Below are 17,918 nucleotides of genomic sequence, written 5' to 3'. Positions count from 1 at the left end.
TATTATAATGAATTATGTATTTTATGTACTAAATGAAAAGTCAACTCTTAATTTACTTCAAATATTCAGTTATTTAGGAAGTTACCAGTTTTTTAAAAAATTCAACTTTTAGGTTTATATCCCAGACTCAGTCCCTTACTGTAACTTTGGATAACCTAATCAAGATCTCTGAGCATCAGTTACTGTGACTTAAGGAGGCAACTCCCACTTTGTAGGGGAGTATAAAAATCAGAACAATTAGAAATAAATAAAACTCATTTGAGCTATAGTATATAATCGGTACTGTCAATCTTTGTATAAGGGATGGGGAGTAGATTGGTTGGATGGATTGTGATCAGATGTGCATTTTGACAAGGGCTGCGGCTGCAGTTAAAAGGGCAGACTGGAAGCATCCACATCAGAAGCCTAAAACCTATAATCAAGTGACTGTTGTGGCCCACAGGGGTGAGAGAAGTACAAATCAAGGAAGAAACAGATTCCAAGAACTTACGAGAGGCAGACTCAATAGCACCATTGAGGAGATGTGGAGAGTGAGGGAGAGATCCTAAAGAGATGACCTCAGGTTTCTGGGTTAGGTGTGCGAGAAGATGGTGTTCCAGGTTACCAGTCTGAGGCAGCAGAGTTGTGATTATGTAAAAATTAATAAACCCTATTTAAAATGGGGTTGAGAAACTAGAAGACAGAACCTTTAGAAGTGTCACTCAAAGCACACTACTGACCCCAAAAGGAAGAAGCACATTTTGCATCTGCCACAGGACATGATGGAAGGAAGTAACCTCAGCAGGAGGTTTAGTAACAGCTCAACCAATGGGAGACTGCCGTAACTCAGCCAATGAAAGTCTCTACATTTTGAACTTTTAGTTTCCTCCAATGGACACTTTATTTACAACAGCACCTCCCAAGTCCATAAAAGAGGTTCCTTTCCTTTGTTTTTCTGGACTTGGCATGTTCCAAATTATAATTATTTGTTGTTCTTGAATAAATCTAGTTTGCTGGAGAAATATCTGGCTATCTAATTTGTTTAAGGTCAAAAATCACAACATAATATGTGTAAACCTTGCCATGTAGAAAGATGTTGACTCTGCTGCTAAAGAGCAAGATTAAAATATTCTACTACTGTTTTATTGGCAAGGACGTCAGAGACCAAGCTGTAGAACAGTGTTTACGTAAATAGAAACACTTGCAATCAAATTTAAAATACAAGTTTAGAAGTCAATCTTAAAAACAGGGGAAAAAACAATATTGCTAACTAAGGAAAGGTTTACAGAAACATTTCTTGCCTATGACATTTACTATTTCTACAATAAACAATCCACAAAAATAAGCCAATAAATAACTGGTTCTCCAGATGTACCAAGGTGTACACCCACAACATGTACCTTTGATTCTTAGTAATTTGTAAGAAAGAAAGAAAGAAAGAAAGAAAGAAAGAAAGAAAGAAAGAAAGAAAGAAAGAAAGAAAGAAAGAAAGAGAAAGAAAGGAAGAAAATTCATCATAGCGAAGAACACATTAGGCAGAATGACAGGCCGTCTGTGTTTCTCCTCTCAGCTAAGGCCTTTTGGGTAATGAACAGAAATAGGGGAAAATATTTAAGTACTATTCACTCTGAAATTCTCGATGAACATCAAACAGAAACTTGGCAAGGTATTAAGTAATGTATGTGGAGACATACAGAAAGAAATGTGAAGTGAGGAAGCAGATGTTTCTGAAGGAAATTTCAAATGAAAGCTATCAGTTTCCTGTTATCCAAATCAACCCTTCAAACATTCTTTGTGCATTTATCCATATGACAATTATTTATTTGCCTCCTCCAAATTTATTGAAGGCCTCCTACTGCATGAATCACGCTCCGGGAAGAAATCCTGGATAGAGGCTTGAATTAGGATGTATTCTCCCACATAGCTATGAGGCTGCGTGCCGGAGCCGTTTCGAGGCAGGATTAAACTGCCAGTAAACCTGGGAGTTTTCCAGAGTTGGCAAGCTGTGCAGTCTGCTGACTCAGGAGGAAGTACACCTGGCTTGGGGTGAGGAGCTACAAAGTTTCAATGATTGTTACTTAGAGGTGTTTTGCTTCTTACACACTCTGTAGGGTATAAATATGCCGTGCTAAACAAACTTGGGGGCGGGGGGCCCACGGCAGTATTCACTGCTAGCCCTCCCGAATCTATCTCTTTTCTCTGTCCTTTTCTTAATCCTCACTCCCCCTCTCAGGTGCTGTTCGACCTAGGCTGGGTGAGCTCATTTGGGAAAGAATAAGATGAAAAAGTGGTCTGAGGGTTGAACCCTGAGACATTCGGATTGTTTAGGTGAGAAGAGGAAGGAATGAGAGGTCCCTGTTCCTCAGGGAAGTGAAGAACAATAAGCAAAAAAGATTAGAGAAGGAAGGGAAACAAGTGATGTCCCAGAAATCCGGGGTCCAGAACTCAGAAGCAATCCAAGTACAGAAGTTACTGGCCTAAAGCTGATATTTGGGGCCAGATGAAAAAGCCTAGGGTAGTGGTTCCCCAAATATTCTTGAGAGGACCCCAAGACCCTTTCAGAAGATCTGTGAGTATCAAACTATTTTCATAATAATACTTGCTGTTTGCCTTTTTCATTGTAGTGACATCTGTCCTAAAGCTACAGAAGTAATGGTGAGTGTAATTGCGATGGCTTGGGACGAATCAAGACAGTGGCACCAAATGATTCTCTTCATGAGGGTTTACTCTACTGCCACATACTCTCAGTAAAAAGAGCTGCCAGCTTCACTTAGATGTACCCTTGATCGAGCAGTAAGAACCATTAATGTTATTTAACCTTGACCTGTGGGTATATATCTTCTCAATATTCTGTGCAAGGAACTGGGAAGCACTCGTAAAGCACTTCTGCTGCATACAAAAGTACCGTGGTTGTCACCAGGAAAAGCACTTGTGCTTTTTTGTCTTGCAGGCTGAACTAGCTGCATTTTTAAATGGAACACCATTTTTACTTGAAAGAACAAGTGACAAACAAGATTATTCAGCTTAGAATATTTGGCAATATTTCCTCAGCATTGGACAAAGTTAGCCTGCTACTTGAAAGAAAATAAACAGCATTTGTTGCCAATGATAAAATTTGAGTTTTCAAGTGAAAATTAGAATTTTTTTATCCATTCCTGTGAGCCTGATGACTTCTCAATACTTCGAGTAGTTTCTGATTAATTCGCTGGTGATAATGATTATGATTTTTTATACCACATAATGATATTGTGTTAACAGTTGGAAGATCTGCAATAATTCAGTGAAACATTATTTTCCAAATGAGGAATGAAGAACATTAAAAAAAACATGCTTGGGTGTATAACCATTCGAAATGTAACATAGATTTTGATGCAACAAAATATGAATGTTCAAAGATACAGTTTCGCATTGCAACTAACCTTTAAAACTTTACTTATTGAGTCCTGGTGTTGCAGCAAAAATATCCAATTATCTTCCCTTTTACAACTATACATCTTTATGAAGCCAGATTTTCTTCATATATTTCAATCTAACTAGCATAGAGCAAGAGATTGAATGCAGATGCAGATTGGAATCCAGCTCTCCTCATTAAATTTTGTTATCTAAAAATTATTTTCTCATAAAAATGTTACTTATGCTAATATATAATGAGCTTACTATTGGCATTTTTAAATGTATAAACATTTTTAATCTTCTTAGTTTTAATTTCCAATACAGTAAATATGTATGGATAAATAAATCCACATAAACAATAGCTCAACATCTTAAATTTTTAAGAGCATAAAGGGACCCTAAGACCAAAGTTCAAAAGACACTGGACTATGGGAAGCGTACCCACAGAGACTATCTGAGGGCCAGCATATGCCAACATTTAGAAGTTGAGCTGGAGAAGAACCTGAAAAGAGAAACTGAAAAGGTCTGAGGTCTCACAGAAGACAAAAAAATTAAAAATGGAGAGAGAGGGTTGAAGTGCTTTTTGTGACATGCTACTGAGAGATCGAGTAAGGAGGATACTAGTGAAAATACACTATCATAATACCTGTAAAATTGCCAGACCTGGTATAAAACCAGGTGCTTGCTCCTTCATCCGAATGACTTGGTTCTTCAGTCGCGCCCTTATTTGCCTAGCGAAAAGGGAAAGGTTGGAGTTAACACAAGGTTTCAAGCACAAAAAAGTGTTGTGGATTATTAGACATAGTTCTCTTGTAAATTAAAAACAGCTTCACTGAATAGTCCTTATCTGGTATAATATGTATCATGTACTCCCCATCAATTTTTCAGGCCTCAAGTAGATGTGGATCTTTTCTAACTCCTACTGACAGTGACTGAGCCATGGGGTATGGGGACAGTTAGTTTAAAACACATTAGTCGATGGTATTCAAAATCATACAAGAAACAAATGAAAATTTGGACTGGCACTTCTGGAAACCTGCTAATCCTCACTTGGTTCATCATTTCCACTCTCCAGGTCCTGTATGAAAAAATTCTACAGGAAGGAACTTGAGCTCACACCTTATGCTTACCATAGTAAGCTAATCATAGGCTATCCATACAAGGCTGAATGAGAATCAGTGAAGCCCACTCCGAATTCAATACGAATTTACAAATTATATTCTAATTCATGAATTTTCCTTACCAAAAAACTTAACACAAGGTTAAGTGTAAACTCTTGTGAAAAAATGATAAATCAGTTTACCAATATACAACTCAACAATACAACAGGACATCAAGTACATTAAATTACATCTATAAATAAATACTCAAAATAGTTCATTCAACCTTGCCCAGTTATGACACAGTCACGAATACGAACAAGATTTTTGCCTTTCTTCATCTTACCCACACAACACATACAAATAGTGTACACACAGACGTTAGCAAGCATCTCTTCCTACATTCTAATTTGATTACTCCCTGCTCCAATTCTGCACACTTTACACACAACTGGCACAAAAAGGCACAGGAGTCACGAGTAAACAGTGAGGATGTTGAATGATACAAGTCATACCTAAGACTTCAAAATATTTCTAGCTAGTGACCTTGTTTTTTTCAAGTCAATATTCTATACAAAAATATAGTTCAAAAGAAGATTTAATAAACCATTGGATTTTCTTTTACTGGGATTTGACGTGAACAGAGGCCACAATTCTGCTCTGACACAAAAGAACAGGAAATATTGGGCCTGCCAAGTTTTCATCAGGCTGCCACTGAAATTCCCCAGCAGGTCCAGCCCTAGCTGCTCCCCCTGCCTGACAATCAGGTATGGAACTTGCGTAGCTGCAGGAGGCCCTTCCTTCTGGGGACCAGGTTGCCAGACTCCACTCTCTCCTTTCCCTCCAACCATTGTATTAACTAACACAAAGTGCTAGGCAAAGGTTTCTACTGGTTCTCCTTAACCCTACCCATCCACCCACCCACCCACCCAAACAAAACTCACAGGGGGGAGGGAGGAACCCAACCATTCTTAGCACAATTTAAGACAATAACAAGAACCAACAGTGAAAACAGATGAACACATCTGAGGCTCTGAATGACCTTGTGAGGTAGGCAAGGGAGGAGAGGCTTTCTTATTCCCAAAGATGTAGACACAGGCTTTAAGCAGTCATGTGGCTTTCATGGGGCCAATCACCAGAAAGGACAGCAAGTGCAGAGGCTCTGAGTGGGAAAATGGGGTCCAAGAGAAGACAGTAATCAGATCAGGTAAACTGTCTTTTATTCTGAATGTGATGAGAAGTTATTAGAGGGTTTTGAACAAGAGTGACATGATCAGGCTTACATTTTTAAATTCAGGCTGCTGAATCAGGAACCAACAATAGGGGGAAAGGTGAGAATCAGGGGCACCAGCAAGAAGTTACTGCAGTTATGAAAATACAAGCTAGATGTGATGGTACTTGGGTTATGGTATGGACAGTAAACCAGTAAGAAGTGGTTGGATTCTAGATATGTTAACATGAAGCACGGAGAAAATGCCAGAGCTACAGATGACTTGAGGTTTTGTGGCTGTGAAATGCAGCTGGAAAGACTGACAACAATAATTTAAGGCACAGAGATTTCGTACTGATACAGTGAATTTATTTACCAAACCTTATAAGGATTCTAGAATAAGTGAGCATCTCAGACCTGAAGAAGGGAGTCTAGGGACAAATAAAAATAAAATACATAGCAGGTAGCAAGCTATGGGAATCCAGTACTACAAAGTGGTATATGCAGAAAATGTGTCAGCCCAGTAAGATAATAAGAACAAAATATTCGGTATCTTCTATGCTACAACTTAAATGCGTCTAAGTTTGTAATTCCGCCCCCACCTTCAAAAGAAAGAATATAGCTTGAAGTCAGTTACATTGACTCCCTTAAACTTTTCCCTAGGGAGCAGGGTTGTTTTTGAAGTTGCATTAGCAAAAATATTCTTCCAACTAGAAAAAGATTTGTTCAAAAGCTAACCTTTAGGCCTCTTTATGAGACATGACCGGAATAGCAATAAGAGACATTTAAAAATGCACAAAAACCACAATCAGCAAGAACTAAACAACCCAGAACACTACAGCAACAAGTGGAAAGTTTTCAGCCCTCGTGAGAATGTAAAAAGACAGTTATAATTAGGTCTCCACTAGTCCCTTAAAAAAAAAAATCTTCCCTGCCCTGGTGTTCGGGGTTGGCCACTAACTGAAGAACCCTAAAATGAAAGCGGAATAACAGAAGCTAAGTGTCAGGTATGCCTGAAGAAACTATAAAAGAGAACCATGGAGAGAAAAGTTAACACTCCTTCGTCTGTCTTTATTTTAGGGTCACAGAGCTGTGATGAAGTAAATGGTGGAAAGTGCCTTAATTTTTATAGCTCATTATTTCCAGAAAGTTGAAATGCTATAACAGAACTTCCTAATCGCTGAAACCTCCTTAAATTAACTGAAACTTTGAGTTGCAGATGCCACCCATTTCTCTTCATGGCCCATGAAGAAGTACATCACCCAGGTAAAGACACTGGGGGCAAAGTGAGACAGAAACAGGCACTTGGAGAAACACCTGGTCCCTAAATAGTACGACTAGACATGCCAAAGTCACACCAATCTCTATCAACATTCTCTAAGCTCTAAGGAAAGACACAGCTCAATATTAATGTAGGAGAAATCAACACTTCAGTGTGAACGAATGTGATAAGACAAAGTAGCAGTAAACTATTAAATTTTCTCTGGTCGTGATAACTGGATAATAACTAGATAATATTCAGTTCATAGGGAACTGAATATGAACAGACACTGATGCAGTTTTAACTAAGTTGCTACTGGCAACTAGTGGGTAGATGCCGGGGATGCAGCTAAATATCACAACGCACAGGATGGCTCTTCATGACAAAATTATTTAGTTCAAATGTTAATAGTGCCCAAGGTTGGGAAACCCTGCTATTGGCCAATAAAATGCAATTGGAGGGTTATCTTTTCTTTCTAAGGGACAAAAATCAAAGTAGAAACTGTTTACCTTAACCTGTCAGTATGTGTTTGAATATCTATGGACGAGTCCATTATTATCTGCTTTCTCCAAGTAACTTCTCCCACATACAGTTTTGAATTTAGTCAATAAAAGTCAAAGGTGCATATCTGTATGGAATCATATTACCCCTGAAGAGTCCCAGTTTGAGGACCCTTTACACTCCTGAGTAGTCACCCAGATCTCTTTTGCCTAAACAAAGTCTTGTACAATTGTTCCAGAAAAAGTACATTACAAATTCCAACTCACTCTGTTTAACATAATGATTCATTTTCAAACTTTGGACATTTTATAACAGAAAAAAGCATTCCTAAAATATAACCTAACAAGGACATTTCAACAGAAGTTATAGGCAGGAAAAGGAGGCAGTAAAGGATATTTAGCTACATGGCTAAGAAATCTACATGATGAAAATAACTGCCTGAGTCAACAAACATTATAATGTAGCACAAACTTAAAGTAATCCTCAGATGATTCTCAAAAGGTTTACTGAATACATGCTTAGTAAGTGATCAGAGAAAAATCAACATGGAGGGCTTTTCTAAACAAAGACACAAATTTCTTTTGTCCCCTACCCCAAGAAGAAGATTGCTATAAGATTTTAACAACTCAGTACAATACAAATGTCTTATTTCATTTTGTTCATTTGTTTTATTTCATTTGTTCATTACAGCTTTTATACTGCCAAAAAATACTTCAAATTTTCTGTAAAACTTAACACGTAGTTCCTTGTAAAGATAATTGAGGCCACCTAGTGTTCTAAGAAATATATGTATTTCAAATTCCTAGTTGTCATATTACAAGACTAAATTACCTTCTTGTTGAAACTGATTGTTTTCACTGATACATAATAACAAAAGCTACATTATAGTAGTACACAGAATAATTCACTAATATCAGCACTTTCAAGTTTAAGCATAAAATATATAAAATAAGAATTATAATTTTTTAAAAGAATTATATTTAATGTAAATATTTACTAAACTTGATAGGTACCTCAAATATATTTTTGAAAGCTTAATGTGACTCTATTTTATGATCCAATGAAATTTTAAAATGTAAAATTCTTCCCTCCAATTCTTTCAAGCTCTTTCAAAGATCTAAGGGCAAAGTAAATTGCCTGATATTTATGAAATGAAAATAGCTAAATGGTATGAAATTCTAATAAATCCTAATTCTCAGTGAGTATAAAGGTCATTAATCCATATATACAATTATATAATACCTGCTTATTTTAAGCTTCTAGATCAGGGTTTATCAATTTCAGCACCATTGACATTTGGGCCAGACAATTCTTTGTTGTGGGGGCTGTCCTGCACACTGAAAGATGCTTAGCATCATCGCTGGCTTCTACTTCTAGCTGCCACTAGCACATAGCCATTTCCCACATGACAATCAAAAAATGTCTTCAGATATGTCCAACTATGTCCTGGGATGAAGGGAGGGACAAAACTGGCCCTATTTGAGAACCACTGATTTAGAGGGCACAAATGGAGCTGGAAACTAGGTTGAATTGGTGGAGACAGGCTTCATAAGAGATAGGATTTTAAAAGTGGATTAACTGCATTAGAGAAAGGTCACAAAGGAAAAAGCACTGTCAGAGTCCAGGTGCATACAGCAGTGTGGTAGGATGCCTACACAACGTGGTCCCACCTCCGTCCCTGACCCCTGCAACAGGAGTGGGGACAGCTTCTACCCAGATCCAACTAACGGGCGTCATTAAGAACGGGGAGCACAGTATTGCTAAACTTCTCATTTTTTTTTTTAAAAAGTCAGGCTTCCAGATTTTTGTGTAATTACCACATAAATGTGTTGGGAAGTAATCCAATTTTAATAAATAACTCTGGACACCCAACAAAACATAATTACATTTGACCTTTAGGCCACCACTTTGTAACCCTCAGCTTATAGCAAGTTATGAGACATGACAAGGTGGCCCCAAGGATGAGGATGTGTAAGTAAGGCATTTAGCCTGTTTCAGGGCTATCTAACCACAGATTTGGCCATCAGAGCTGATTACGGCCCCAAGTCCCAAGCGGGCTTCTGGAACATCATGCAAGGGAAATATGAAAAATGTGGAAGACTAGGGGTCTCCACTTGGAAAGGAGGAGCAGGCCAAGAGCTGTTACCTGAGAAACGCCTCAAAAGACCTGGCCTTTCTTGTCTTTAGAGAAAACTAAAGGAAAATCTTGTGTAGAATGGGCTTAGGTCTGAAAGGCGGCTGACTAAATAAGCAGAGACAAGTACTTTTGCACTAAAACCCAAACAAAAAGTCACTTATCATATTAAAGTTATGTGTAAGGTGGTGAAGATAAATTCCTAACAGACTCTGGCAAAACCTTTAGAGAAATGTTCCCTATTTCCTAATCTCATCAAATATCAGCAACCCAAACTGTACCTCACCTGCCCAAGTTTGAGGGGATATACTTTTCATCAAGGAAAAAAAAAAAAGGCCTTGCTAGGAAAGCAAAAAGTTTGACCCGTCTTCAACCAGTCAAAATTGGGTTATAACCTTAAAAATGACTTTCTGAAGAGAATCAGATTGGTTCATTCATCTCCTAACATGGAGAGACAAAATCAGTGGACAAGAGACAAGGAAAATACATTGTCAACTCTCTGCCACTAGGCCTTGTAACTCTTGCTCAAGTCACTTCACTCCACTAAAGTTTCATTAACTGCACAGTGGAGGGAGGAGCGACCTGGGTGATTGAAGAATCCTGACTGTGGTACAGTTAGCCATCTGCTTCTTTAAGGCCGAAGATTTACTGAGTGCCAGGAGCTGCCTTGTGGGAAATTATCAAGGGCAGCAAACCGAAATGCTGGGGGCTTTCTGCACTGTGGATCAGATGTCAGAGGATACAGGTTTAACTACAGCACTACACAGGCTTGTTTTAAGAGCCTCAATACTCTTAATCTTTTTAGCAATCTGAAGAGGTTAACACTGTTATCATCATCCCCAGTGTACAGAAGAGGAAACTGAGGCTGACTAACTTGCCCAAGGCCACACAAGACCTTAACCGCTATCCTATGGGGCCTTTCCCACAGTCAACCAGAGAAGATAGATTTTCCCTCAGCTCCAGAAACCCTCCTACACACCAACATGATCTCCCTTCTTCCAGAGGATTTTTTTATGCAAATGGAAATAGGGGATCACACACGCCTGCTCAAAGCCCCACTGTCCAAATCTCAAGTTGCCTGATCCCAACCGTCTTGACAGATGATGGACAATTATTCTCAGACCACATTCCCAGTCAGGATTTTCACTAGTGCTGTGGCCCCAGTTGTGGGCCATAGACTCTGGACTCTGCCACATCCTGGCTATAACATTCCCAACAGCCTGACGTGATGGCGTATTAAAGACCTAGCAGAAGGTCCTATCTCTTGGGAATTAATTCCCACTTGCTTTCCTGCACAGGCTCCCAGAGTTGAGCCAGCTTTGTCATTCAAGGTTCCATGTCGCTTCTGAAAAGTCCTGACTTTGGAGCTCATTACAGGCAAATCTTTTTAAGCACACTGCTCTTTCACAATTCTGGCACCTCACATTCTGTGTTATCTATTTTACCGTCTCTCTCTACCCATCAGGACACAAACTCCATGAGGGTAAGGATTTGAGCTGTTTTGTCCACTGTTAAGTCTTGTGGATTTGAAGAGTGCTTGGCATACAGGAGGCACACAGATATTTGTTGAATAAGTGAATATCCAAAAAAACCCCACATACCTGTCTCTAAATCGCGGATCTACCCCCATTGTTAAGTTCAGGCTGCAACCCGGGAACTCCCCAAGGGAGAAATGGGGTGTTCCTCCCAAAGGGAGATAATTTGGCAACCAGATCCAGATTTCCCACCGCACAGAAGAGACAGAGAAGGAATCTAGAATAATGAACTTCGTCTAGTCTTAGCTACCAGTAAGTTACAAAGGGAGAATAATAAAAGTAAATAGAAGTCAGCAATGGCCTCAGCAGAGTGGGGAAGCATGGCAGTGGAAGACTGCTGTAAAGAAAAAGATTAGTTTATGAAACTCCTTTTAGCAAAGTGGTAAGTGCGCTATAAAGTGAAAAATGCCACGTACTGAGTTAAGACTTTGGTTCCAGTTGAGCCTCTGTCATTAACCAGCCTAGTAACCTGTGGCCAAGTCACATTACATTTCTTGCTTCAACTATTTCCTCAGCTGCAGGGTGAGATGTGAGGAGTGGACCAGATTTTGGAGAAATTCTGGCTATAGAACTCATGACCTGCCCTTTCCTTCCTCCCTCCAAGGAAGAGATTTTACAATTCAAACACTACATCAGGGAAGAAACTGTCCAAGGCATTTGAATTTGTCCCCAGAGACCCAACAATTGATGGCAACCAAGGAAGCTGACCTGCAAACTGGGGAGGACTGTTTCCCTGCATTCTGGGACTCCCGGCTATAATGTAAAAAGTTCGCTTTCCTCTCAAGAATCTCCTTGGCCTTCCAAAAGAGGAAAGGTGGAGACACCCTACCCAGAGCCTCCGCCTGTAGCCCGATCTACTCAAGCTGTAAGAATCGCCTTCTAGTTCAGGATTTCCCCAAGGCCATGGCCCAAACGTCAGCAGCCTGCTGCAGCCTCAGCACAAGGAACTGCAGGACTGCACTATCTCATGAGCCAGGCATGCTACCTGTGCTAGTAGAGCTCCCCATATCTGATGAGCTGTGAGCACTACTAGCTCCTGGAGTTAAGTTCTCCATGAAGGTCAAGATGCCAACGTGCGGTAGTGTCTGAGCGAGCCATTTTATAAGTGTATTAAACGAAAATCTTCTGTAAGCACAAAGAAGTGTTAAGTCTTTTTCGTTGTTGTTGTTGGTAAGAGGCCTTAGTCTTAATGCTCCTGTATGAATTGCGTTAGTAGGAACTTATTGCTCAACCACAGGGCACTGTAAAAGGTTAGCTATGTTAACTCTGAGCGGGCTGGGAGGGACACTTTGAGTACCTGGAATAGTTTTTTTCCAAAAAATTCTTTCAATACCTATGGCGAAATCACTGCAATACTGTTCTTCAATGATGAGACTTGAACTTAGATTTCAGGCTTTACATAAATGGTTTTCAACCTCAAAGTGCATTAGAATCATAGAATGAGCTTTTAAAAGATTTTTAAAATACCAAATCAAGTGGCTGTGGCTTGTTGCTAGCAATGCCAGTTAAATCAATCTGGTATGGCACCAAGCACTGATATTTTTCATAAGCTCCTTATGAGTGCAAGTTAGTAAAACTACGTTGGAAAAGATTGGCAATTTCTACTAAAGTTGATCACATGTATGTCCTGTTACTCTGCAATTCTTTCAGATGTATAACCAACAGAAATGTGTGTATGTCTTACCAAAAGACATGTAAAAGAATACTAATAGCAGCACTATTCATAATCACCAAACGCTAGAAATCCAAATGTCCATGGATAAGTATACAGTGGCACATTCATATAGAATACAATACAACCATGAGAGGAAATGAACTACATGTGACATGGAATCAACTCAGAAGGATGTCAATTTAAAAAGCCAGACACAGAAGACTTTATACTGTATGATGCCATTTATATGAAGTTCAAAAACAGATGACACTAATCTACAACATTATAAGTTGAGATAGTGATTATCTCTGTAGAGTTGGTGACTGGGTGAGCCCGAGAGAGGGGGTTCTGGGGAGCTGATAATTTCTTTTCTTGATCCGGGTGCTAGTTACTAAGGTAAATTCAGTTGTGAAACACTCATTGAGCTGTATACATATGATAGGTGCACTTTAAAAATACACATTCCTATTTAAATAAAAAGAAATAACCAAAAAATAGCTCCGTAAGAGTTTTTAATGTGCAGCTAATGTTGAGAGCCATTGAAATAGATCTCAAGGCAACTATCACTGTCAAAAAGATAATGAATCAACTATCCATGTATATATTAAGTACAGTTGCCCCTGAACAACACAAAGGTTTGGGGCATTGCCTCTGCACCTACGATGCCACAAATATGAGTACAACTTTTGACTCCCCAGACACTTTACAGTTGTCTTTCAGTATTCACAAGGGGATTGGTTCTAAAACCCCTCCCTCCCCAAATGGATATTAAAATCCAAGGATGCTAAAGTCTCTAATATAAAAGGGCCTAAACAATACATACTGTAGGCCCTCTGAATGTATGGATTCCCCGCTGCAGACTGAAAATACTGTTTTCGATCTGTGGTTGGTTGAACCCACAGATGTGAAACCTAGGGATATGAAGAACTGATTGTATATTTATTGAAAAAAATCTGTGTAAAAGTGGACCTGCACAGTTCAAACCCTTGTTGATCAAAGGTCACCTGTAATTACTAATCGTTAATACAGCAAACACATATTAAACACGTATTGCGTGCCAGGAACAACTGTAAATGCTCTTCAGTTAACTCATTTAATTCTCCAAACAACTCAATGACCTAGATATTATCTTTATTTTACATTTGAGGAAATTTTGGCACAGAGAAGTTAATTTGCTTAAAGCCACAAAATTAAGGAGTGCAAGGTTTATAGGTGTTTTTGGATAAACACAAAAGCAAAACAATGCATGTATTTGCCCTTATGGAGCTTAGAAATGTTTAACTTGCTCTCCATTGAACCAAAACATATCCAGTGAGCACCTATTCTCAGTAGCCTGCCAAGAAGAAAACCTAAATTATCTCTTTATAACCAGTCTTTCTAAAAGGTCAAATAGAAACAATGTAAACCACATGTTAAAACTCAAGATATAAGTATTGTGAGTTCTAGTCTGTAAGTCTGGGGTTTCCCCTCGCCAATGTGAAAGATTCACCACCATCTAATTTACATCTCACCTTCTCTGTGCACCAACTCTGCCTTCTCAGAAACAATCGTTTTGCCTCAAGGTGGATTTCACCACCAATGACTAATTTAAGTCTCTACTCACAAAATTAGAGGCTCATGGGATAACTACTGTTGCCAGCTAAAGCAGTTACTAAATAACTGGTGAGGTTCATGGTATCAAGAGCAAACCTCCAGGAGAATGACACAAAATATATCCTTTCCTCCCCTACTCTGAACTTTCTCCACTAGTCATTTCCAAAACAAAAAGTAGAGGGGTGTTACTTTCTGGGAGTAAGTCTGCCAGTCATATCCACTAGTTAACCATTCAGTTTCCTGTAGAGGTAAAACAGGCAGAGACCGAATGCAATACGTAATACTGTCAGGACTCAAGAGTCACACTAGAAAGAAACTCTAGGGCCAAGACACCGAGATCACTGTCAGAGGAGCATGAAATTGAAGGGAAAACTAGGTTCCACTTAGCAAATTACTCTGGTGTAGTGGGAAAAGCTATGGGCTGGAAGGAGACCCTCTGCCACCTCACTAATCTCAGTCCTCACCTCCAAATTATAGGGTAAGGGAGTAAACTGGATTTCTGAGTTCTGACTGTGGCGCTGCGGGCAGCCCCAACTACTCTTCCTGGCAAAGTCGTCAACAGCTGCACTTTTGGTAGCATACTCGGGCTGGGTAAAAGGACTTGTCCCAGAAGCAGAGGAGCCAGCGGGCACAGTAAACAGGCAGCTCATCTGCAAACTCAGATTGTGCCCGGGGCTTCTTCCTTCGGTTGCAGCAAAAGGCCTTCAGGTGTGAAGGGTTCAAGACACTCTCCCAAACCGGCGGGCCTGAGTTTGCAACATGTCCCTCCCGCAAAAAAATGGGTCCGCTAATGACCTGCATACCCAGCTCAGAGCCCTCGTCCGCAGCCCAACATGCCCTAACAACGATAGATGCTTACGCGGAGACCTCCTTCCCGTTCAAGATTTCCGCCGGCGCCATGACCTTTATTAATCCGCTGCCCACAATGGATACCGCCAAAATCGAGGTTCGACTCCGCACAGTGCGGCACGGGACAGCCTAACCCACGTGCTTAGCGACCGCCCACGAAAAGCTGGCTACTGCGCCTGCGCCACTCCCTCTCTCCCTTCCCGCCCCCCCCCCCGGACGTAAATGCGCGTGCGCAGCCCGAGAGGTCGTCTTTCTGCTGCGAAGAGCCGAGGGCTAGGGCGCCTGGAATGCGGCTGGATGATGGAAAAAACTCGATGATGCCTGGAGGGGCGCACTGACTAGCTGGCAGAAGGAGCCGGTCCAGATCACGCTTGCGTGTGGGGCGGGGAAACCGCTAAAGAGGGGGTCGGGCCTCGTTTCCAGTCCATCTGGGGCGGAGCCGGAGGGGCGCTCTCGCGGGAGATCAGTTTCCCGGGCGCGGGAGCGAGGCGTGTCTCCGCGACCCGCCCAAGCGCGGGCGGACAGGTCGCCAGGTGCTGCGGGCGTTGAGCTAGATGGAGAGCTGTGGCTAGGCACCCGAGCTGGTAGCTCGGTGCGGCGCCGGGCGGGCCCACAGAAGTTAAGCCTGCGGAGCGGCGTGCCGGAAGGCGGCTTCTGGCATTCTCACCCCCTGGCGCTGTCGGAGTGGTCTGGGGACTCCCAGTTCTGAGTCGGAAGGTCTGAGTGGTGCCCGTAACTGTTTAAAAACCCGCTCCGGTGATTGAGGATTGGCCAACGTGGAAGCCCTGCCTGCTGTTTTAGGTCGCGCGGTGATTGGAGCGTCTCAGTGTCTGGCATGACCCGGGGGTTTGGTCGGGGCATGGCGAGTTCGTTCGTCAGCTTGCGAGGCTAGATTTTGTAAGAATCCCCCACGCACATCTGGGGTTTTACATAAATTAGATGCCCCGTGACCAACAAGGGTGAACACTTCTCTGTAGGCGTCCACTCGAGAATAAGCGAGATTGGGCGTTTGCTTGGAGAACAGGACAAGAGGACAGAGGCAGCTATGTTTCCTGAGTCCTGTGAGTGCGGTTACAGTTATTCCAATACACTTCAGAAGCTAAGTTGTTAAGGTCTCTTAGTACCCCCCCCCCCGATTTTTTGAAGTATTATTGATATAAATGTTAAGTTTAAGGTGTGCAATGTGATGATTTGATGCACACTTATGAAATAATTACAATAAAGCAGTTAACATTTCCATCTCACAAACGTGTGTTACTATTTAAGATTTACTCTCTCATTCAAATATATAATACAATATGGCTACTTATGGGCACCGTGCTGTACATTAGTGCCCCAGAATTTATTCATCTTATAGCTGGATATTTGTAGCATTTGACCTAACATTGCCTCATTTCTCCCACCATCCTTGCCCCTGGCAACTATCATTCTACTCTATGAGTTAAGCTTTTTTAAACTACACATACAAGTAATATCTTACAGTATTTGTCTTCCTCTGACTTACCTCATCTAGTATAATGCTCTTAAGGTTCACCCATGTTATATATGTACACACATACACATACATAATCACATTTTCTTTATCCAGTTATCCATTGATGGGCGCTTATGTTGTTTCCATGTCTTGGCTATTGTGAATAATTCTGAAATGAACCTGGGAGTGAAGTTACCTCTTGGAGGTAGTAATGTTGTTCAGGTTGCTTTGGATTGGACCAAATATCTATAGGGTGGCAGAGCTTAGCTTTTGAATTCGATCATTTTTTAAATTTCTGGGCATTTGTTAGGTGGCGTTTGCCTTACTCCTAAAATCTAAGGACATTTTACAGTAGCTAAATATATGAGACTCTTGTTTTATAGTTTTATTGAAATACAATTTATACCCTATAAAATTCACTCAGTTTAATTGTGATTTTTAGTATATCTACAGAGTTGTGCAACCATCACCATAACAGAAACTGGTGAATTTTTTTCTTTTAATTGCTTTACTTTACCATTCTTAAGTTTTATAAGTGACACATTAGAAGTAAACTTAGTAACATATAAACGGTATAAGGATCTCTAAACACATACCCTCTCATAAGATTATACCTGAACAAGTGAAATTAATAGGAAAAGTGAAGCAAATTTTCTGGTAAATTACAGGTAGTGAAATTTTTGTGGCTTATACCAAGCAGATATTGGTCACTTCAGCCTTTTGCTGAGGAAGATGTTGTAAGTCCCAATTTACAAATAAATAGTCTTTGAAGGATAACTTGCCCAAAGCTGATAGCTATGCCTGAATTAGGTCCCAAACTGGATGTTTCATCTCTAAATGTATTGCCTTTGCCACTACAACAGCATGGTTTTCAACTATAATATTTTTTTGTGACCTGACTAGTTCATTCATTCATTGAGTAAATAGTTTTTGAGTGGCTTCTGTACCAACAGTAAAAGACACTAAAGATACTATAGTGAACCAACAAAGTTTCTGCCCTCAACTAATATTCTGGTGGAGGAGAGAGTGGTCAATTAAAGAAATATATACTCTAATTTTGGATATTAAGGCATGCTGTTTATAAAAAATAGGCAAACTAAAAGGATAGGGAATGGTGGTGGGAGCTAGGAGAGTGCTGTCTTAGAAATATGGTAAGAGGGGCTTGCTCCTCTGGGGACTCTGACTTAAGCACAAACCCGAATGAAGAAAGTTAGGGTGTAAGAGAAAGAAAGCAA

At 40.5% G+C, this 17,918-nt stretch overlaps 2 protein-coding genes across 7 annotated transcripts in view; one reads left to right on the top strand and one right to left on the bottom strand.

Moving 5' to 3' along the window:
* The window catches only part of MTHFD1 (methylenetetrahydrofolate dehydrogenase, cyclohydrolase and formyltetrahydrofolate synthetase 1), a 50,732-nt gene extending 35,365 nt beyond the window's left edge, over positions 1–15,367 (bottom strand). For both annotated transcript variants that reach the window (XM_036217762.1, XM_016141743.2), the window contains exons 1-2: positions 15,220–15,367; positions 4,019–4,103 (exon numbers count right to left, since the gene is read on the bottom strand). In XM_036217762.1, coding sequence (XP_036073655.1) covers positions 4,019–4,103; positions 15,220–15,260 — 126 coding nt within the window. In that variant the 5' untranslated portion in view covers positions 15,261–15,367. The remainder of the gene's footprint in view (positions 1–4,018; positions 4,104–15,219) is intronic.
* Positions 15,368–15,448: 81 nt separating this feature from the next.
* The window catches only part of LOC107509307 (coiled-coil domain-containing protein 170), a 32,535-nt gene continuing 30,065 nt past the window's right edge, over positions 15,449–17,918 (top strand). For 4 of the 5 annotated variants that reach the window (XM_036217768.1, XM_036217764.1, XM_036217765.1 and 1 more), the window contains exon 1: positions 15,449–16,270. The gene's annotated coding sequence lies outside the window, so the exon portion shown is untranslated. The remainder of the gene's footprint in view (positions 16,271–17,918) is intronic. The other variant, XM_036217766.1, reaches the window with a different exon arrangement.

Source organism: Rousettus aegyptiacus, unplaced genomic scaffold, assembly GCF_014176215.1.
Source record: "Rousettus aegyptiacus isolate mRouAeg1 unplaced genomic scaffold, mRouAeg1.p scaffold_m13_p_3, whole genome shotgun sequence".
Classification (NCBI taxonomy): Eukaryota; Metazoa; Chordata; class Mammalia; order Chiroptera; family Pteropodidae; genus Rousettus; species Rousettus aegyptiacus.
This window is presented reverse-complemented; position numbering and strand designations above follow the sequence as displayed.